The sequence below is a fragment of the Ctenocephalides felis genome, unplaced genomic scaffold, assembly GCF_003426905.1.
Source record: "Ctenocephalides felis isolate EL2017-DRISC unplaced genomic scaffold, ASM342690v1 CF-g0.4_SCAFFOLD_03572, whole genome shotgun sequence".
Classification (NCBI taxonomy): domain Eukaryota; kingdom Metazoa; phylum Arthropoda; class Insecta; order Siphonaptera; family Pulicidae; genus Ctenocephalides; species Ctenocephalides felis.
Window position 1 is genome coordinate 34875176 of NW_020539726.1, and position 6000 is coordinate 34881175.

The 6000-nt window shown below is 30.9% G+C and overlaps 1 protein-coding gene across 2 annotated transcripts in view; it reads left to right on the forward strand.

Annotated features, from left to right (window-relative positions):
* Positions 1 to 6000, forward strand: part of LOC113387684 (putative 1-phosphatidylinositol 3-phosphate 5-kinase) — an 80444-nt gene that overhangs the window by 13807 nt on the left and 60637 nt on the right. Inside the window, exons 11-14 of one of the 2 annotated variants that reach the window (XM_026625046.1) lie at positions 2162 to 2314; positions 2658 to 2780; positions 4158 to 4313; positions 4791 to 4954. The exons of the other annotated variant lie outside the window; for it this stretch is intronic. Coding sequence (XP_026480831.1) covers positions 2162 to 2314; positions 2658 to 2780; positions 4158 to 4313; positions 4791 to 4954 — 596 coding nt within the window. The remainder of the gene's footprint in view (positions 1 to 2161; positions 2315 to 2657; positions 2781 to 4157; positions 4314 to 4790; positions 4955 to 6000) is intronic. 2 annotated transcript variants of the gene reach the window in all.

Below are 6000 nucleotides of genomic sequence, written 5' to 3' on the forward strand. Positions count from 1 at the left end.
ATCGAACTTGGGAAATACGTGGAAAAAATAATCAACTTTAAATAATTAATTAGCACCAAAAACATTATCAAAGCCTTTAAAAAGTCGTAGGCTCGATCGTAATTAATTAAGTCAACAGTTTTGGGCACCTAATACTGCGTACTCTCACACATTGCTCCAAATATAGACATTAATACGATGAGTTTTTGGGTCCTAACAGCTTTAATTCTAATTTTATCAGGACTTGTGATATACCATTGCAAAGGTAATTAAAAGGGCTACAACTTCTATAATAAATTTTACCGTAAATCTTCTTATTTTGAAACGGCAAAGGGTTGAAAAGACACTCCAGTTGCACGGCTGCGCACTCTTTAAACAATCATAACTCTATCAATATTTCTGTACCAGATAAAAAGGGAAATACATGATATCCTTGAAAAATCAACTTTAAATAATTAATTAGCATCAAGAACATGATCAAAGCTTTTAAAAAGTCATATACTCGATTGCAATTAATTAATTCATTTACATTTTGCTCTAAATATAGGCAAAATGATACAAGAATACGATGAGTTTTTGGGTTATAACTACTTTAATTCTGGTTTTATCAGAACTTGTAATATACCATTGCAAAGGTAATTAAAAGTCTTACAACTTTCTCTATAATGACTTTTACCGTAACTCTTCTTATTTTGAAACGGCAAAGGGTTAAAGGGTTCGAAAGAGACTCTGGTTGCGCGGCCGCGCACTCTTTAAACAATCATAACTCTAACAATATTTGTGTAATAGAAAAAAAAGCAAAAATTAGCCAGAAAATTATCTTGCATTTTTTATCTATATACTTTTATATGTACCTTGTATTTTTTCTGAGGATTTTTTAAAAAATTTGAAAATCATTTTTTATTTGAAATTGTGAGTTTTTTTTTTAAATCGTTTGTACTAAAGTTGTAGTATGTGCCAGAATCCATCAATATTTCTCGAACCAAGTTAATTCTAGATAGAATTAATCGTATTCTATTAATTTTGGTGGAAATGGCACTCATGAAACCATTTGATTTCAATGATAAAAACATAGAAAAACATAATCGCGATTAGACAAGTGTAAAAAGATAAATGAAAATAATAAAATGCAATAAGACAAAATAAAAAGGGATAAAAACACGTAGATATTAAAAGAGAGCGATACCCATATAGAAAGAGAGAAATAATTCAAAAGGATTCTGAAATAATACAAGAGAATTGGATAAAAAAAGGGATAGAGATAGACAAATTGAAAGGGAGCGTAGAAAAGTGTAGAAAATTAATAATGACACAAAAATATGATAAAAAAGTGATAGAATTAGGTGGATAAAAGTGATATGTATAATATACAAATTGAAAGAGAGAGTATAGAAAAGTGTAGAAAGTTAGATGAAAATAATTAAATGAAATAATACAAAGAAAAGGGGATAGAGATAGGAATAGAGATAATAGACAGAGAGAGTATAGAAAAATAATGGAGGTAATAGAAAGAAGAAGATAGATATAATATTTTTTTATCTGCGTGATAGCTCACTCATTTTAAACGCAAGAGACTCTTAACAGTACTCTTTTTAAAGTTTATTTTAAGCACTACAAAACCCCATGGAATATATAAAATGTAACACCTCACCGCTAAATGGCTTCAAATACAACAATTAAATCTCTATCGAAATAAAAAACGACTTTGCTATTTCATATCTAGCTTAATGTTGTTTCTAGAAGACTTTATAAAACACCGATTTATTAAGATTTTAATTGACATAATTTCGTTCATTACATGATTTTTGTTAAAATATATATTTCTGGAGATATTTGCAAAAAATGATGAATAACGCCAAAAAGAAACTAATTTTTAGTAACCAGTAACTTGAAAAGTATTTGTTTTTTTTGGAAAACTTTATGAAATATTTCTTTCTTATAATTAGTTCTTCTATCGATATCCGACGTTATTTTGAGAAAATAAAATAACACCACTGAGAAGGGGTGCAAGTACAAATTGTTTTCACTTTTTAAACTTGAGGACAAGATTTCTTGCAAATTGGAGCACAGTATAAAAATCAGACACAAAACGCTCCATAGAAGTTATTGCATTATATTGTTTTTCCATACTAAAACCATTTTATAATATTTAATTTAATGATTTATTTTTTTCATTTTTCAGCTCCCTGGACACAAGTTGCAGATGCCATAGTCCTGGTTAAAAGGGCAATAAGTGAAGCTTGTGAAAGTTGGAATGCAGCCCTTCAAGGAGGGGAAAGAAATCCCACGAAGCAATTTCCTATTGATGCTGGACATACTACTGATGAAGATTTTGGTAAGGAAACTACATGTACATTTCTTATTTATTTCTAGTAGGTGATATATTAATTGTATTTAAGGGAGCGTGATCGATTTTTTAGGGGCTTTTGGTCCCCCCACTCTCGGTTGGTGATACATGGTGATATTTATTTATTTTTGATTTTTTTTTTGAAATTGTTTAGATTTTTTTTAATTTAGGTAAAAAATAAATACACGTTATATCTTACTAGTCCCCTACCTCTACCACGTGATTTTTTTGTGATTTTTTGTCAAAACCCCCGCCATTCCCTTAAAAGCCTCACGTGATTAATAAACACGTGACCCCTTATACTTTTCCATATTTTTTCTTTTTATTTCAGATCAAGAATCTTCAAGCATTCTCCATGATAGCTCGTCTTTGAAATTTAGCGACTCCGAAATGTCGACTCCTCATAACACTCCACAATCGACTAGGAAATTATTAGATGTGGAACAAAATGAAGGTATTTGAATTTTCGGTACACATTTTATAAGTGGTAAAGCATCCTGCATATTTTTGCTATCTATTACAGCATTTCTATGTGATATCAATTTGTTGTTATCATTTTTTATTACCACCGATTAAACAATACAATGAATGTATAATAGAAAATTCAACTACGAGCAATTTAATGCATGATAAAATTCATCACTGCTAGGGAAAGCAATACCGGTATACCGGTATACCGAATTACCGGTACCCCGCCCGATTTTTCGGCGGTATTTTTACCGGTATTTATTCCAAAAATACCGGTATTTTCGGTATTTTTACATAAGCGCTATTTGATTCATAATACCCTAAAGTTTAAATTTCTCGGAACAAATTTATCTTTAAATTCCATAATCGCATAAACAGCTATATCTTCAAGTGATTCTATAAGATAAACAAATGTCAAATATTATCTCAACTCGTCATTAAACTGAATAATATTTATTGCTTTCCAAAGGGCTTTATATCGTGTTACAATAAATAGAATTGGACTGATAGATAATGATGTTTGTTTCATCTTTTGTAAAAATGTAACGGTTTTTTAAGTGATATTTGCGTCAAAATATTTTATATCATACAGATTGCGTAATCTTTATTTTTTCTAACTTTATACATAATAATTATGATAATTACTAAATATTTTTGATTCTTTACAATTATAAAATATTATTTTTCAAAAACGTTTCGAAGTTTCACATTGTTTTAAATAACAGCACTCAACAATTATAGTAACTTATTATTTATCTCGACAAAGAATCCGATCTTAAATTATTGTAGAATTTTTTTTTTAAATATTAGAGATTATGCTAATTTAACACATCGGATACAGACAATACAGTTTATTATAATAATGTAATATGATCTTTTATGAGTTTTTGGTCTTTCTTACTCATAAGTTTGTTTTTGGTCAAAAGTACTCAATATACTCGATAGTGATAATGAATTAATTAAAAAAAATAAACTTATTGTTTTATTTTATTGTTTAGTTGAATATAGTTGTAGTTGTATATACATTTTTTTTATATTTGTACTAGTAACTTTCAATTTTGTTTACGTTTGTTTAAGATAATAAAAATATTGGTAATTTACCGGTATTCCGGTTTTAAAATGCAAAATTACCGAAATACCGGTATTGAAATTTTCCATCGGTATTGCATTCCCTACTGCTATTTTTTTATCACCAAAATTCATTGAATGTGCTTTTGGATATAGTATAAGGTTGCCTAAGTCGTACCTCCTTTGCCACGATCTAGGCAGTGGTACGACTTAAGCCACCTCATCTTATTTGCATTTTACGCTTATGGTTATTCGATGTTGTTATGTGTGTTTTTGGGTTGTTTGGTATTTTTAGTTTTTGCACCCCATAATGGACTGACGAGCAGATCCAGCACGAGAATATCTTTACCGGACGTGGTCGATTATCTAGATCTCGAAGATCTAGAGAGGAAACTCTTTCAGAGTATTTACAAGCCGAATAAACATTCGAGCGCTTGTAGCAGCATTAGAGGTCAGTATATGTGGGACACATTGCTTGGCATAAATGTTTATTTAAATTGTAGAACCGATTCTGACACATAACAGATCAATGTTATGGCAAGGCCATGTTGCGATTCAACTTCCTTGCATTATGCTACTGAATCATACTGAATACTGTCAAAATGTCTAGTATTTGTTGTGCATTCAGGCGTTTTACACATAAACTGCAATGTCACTCGTATGTTATGAAGCTAAGTCAGAACGACCCTGTTATCTAACATCGTTTTTTTTTGACATTTGTGCGGTTCCTACCTTAAGTTTTCGTATCAGACAGCTTTATTATTACGCCTAACTGCACAGCAACCGCACGACTTTTCTCAATTCAGTATAGAAAGTTCTTCATAACATAGCCTTGCCATAACATTTGTTTGTTACGCGACAGAATCGTGTCACCATAGAATCCATTGATAGATTTTTTCAATAGGGCATAATTTTTTTAATTTTTTAGGAAGCGAATGCAGTACCCCTGAGATGAGACACCACAATCGAATGCAAAGTGATGGTCAATCTGTGTTAGATGATACTACAGACTCGTCGGATAGAAAATCTTTGATGAGCATGTTTATGCACCTCAAAACATCGTCGAATAATTTAATAGTATCACATATCCAGGTAAATGAGATTAACTTAAACATAGAGTAAATAGTTAGAGACCGATTTAGCCGAACTTTCCATGCTAAATATTGTATCATTTAAGAAAATAACAATTTTACAAGAACAATTTTGATTTTTAAAATATACCGCGTTGCTCTTGGGTTATATAATATTAGGCAATATCGTAAAAAATTTAATTTGGAACAAATTTGTCGAATATTGCATTTAAATCGGATGAACCGTTGAGGAGTTACAAGACTTTCAATAAATGCACCAGTACGATGGGTCGAATGAAGGGTCGAAACGTTGCAAGTAAAATATGTCGTGTGGGATATCATTTAAAAGGTCTCGGCGAGCTCTTTATGAATATAGTACCGAGAACAATTTCTATTTTCAGAGTACACGGAGTTGCTGTAGGGATATATAATATTAGGCAATATTTTAGATAATTTAATTTTGAACAAATTTGTCGAATATTGCATTTAAATCAGACGTCTCGTTGAGAAGTCACAAGACTTTCAATAAATGCACCAGTACGATGATGGGTCGAATGAAGGGTCGAAACGTTTCACGTAAAGTATGCCGTGTGGGGTATCATTTCAAAGGTCTCGACGACCTCTATATGAATATAGTACCGAGTATAATTTTACAAGAACAATTTCTATTTTCAGAGTATACGGAGTTGCTGTAGGGTTATCTAACATTGAGCAATATTGTTGATAATTTAATTTTGAACAAATTTGTCGAATATCGCATTTAAATCAGACGAGCCGTTGAGGAGTTACAAGACTTTCAATAAATGCACCAGTACGATGGGTCGAATGAAGGGTTGAAACGTTTCGCGTAAAATATATCGTGTAGGGTATCATTTAAAAGGTTTCGACGAGCTCTACATGAATATAGTACCTAGAACAATTTTACAAGAACAATTTCTATTTTCAGAGTATACGGAGTTGCTGTAGGGTTATATAACATTAGGCAATATTGTAGATAATTTAATTTTGAACAAATTTATCGAACATTGCATTTAAATCAGACAAGACGTTGAGAAGTTACAAGACTTT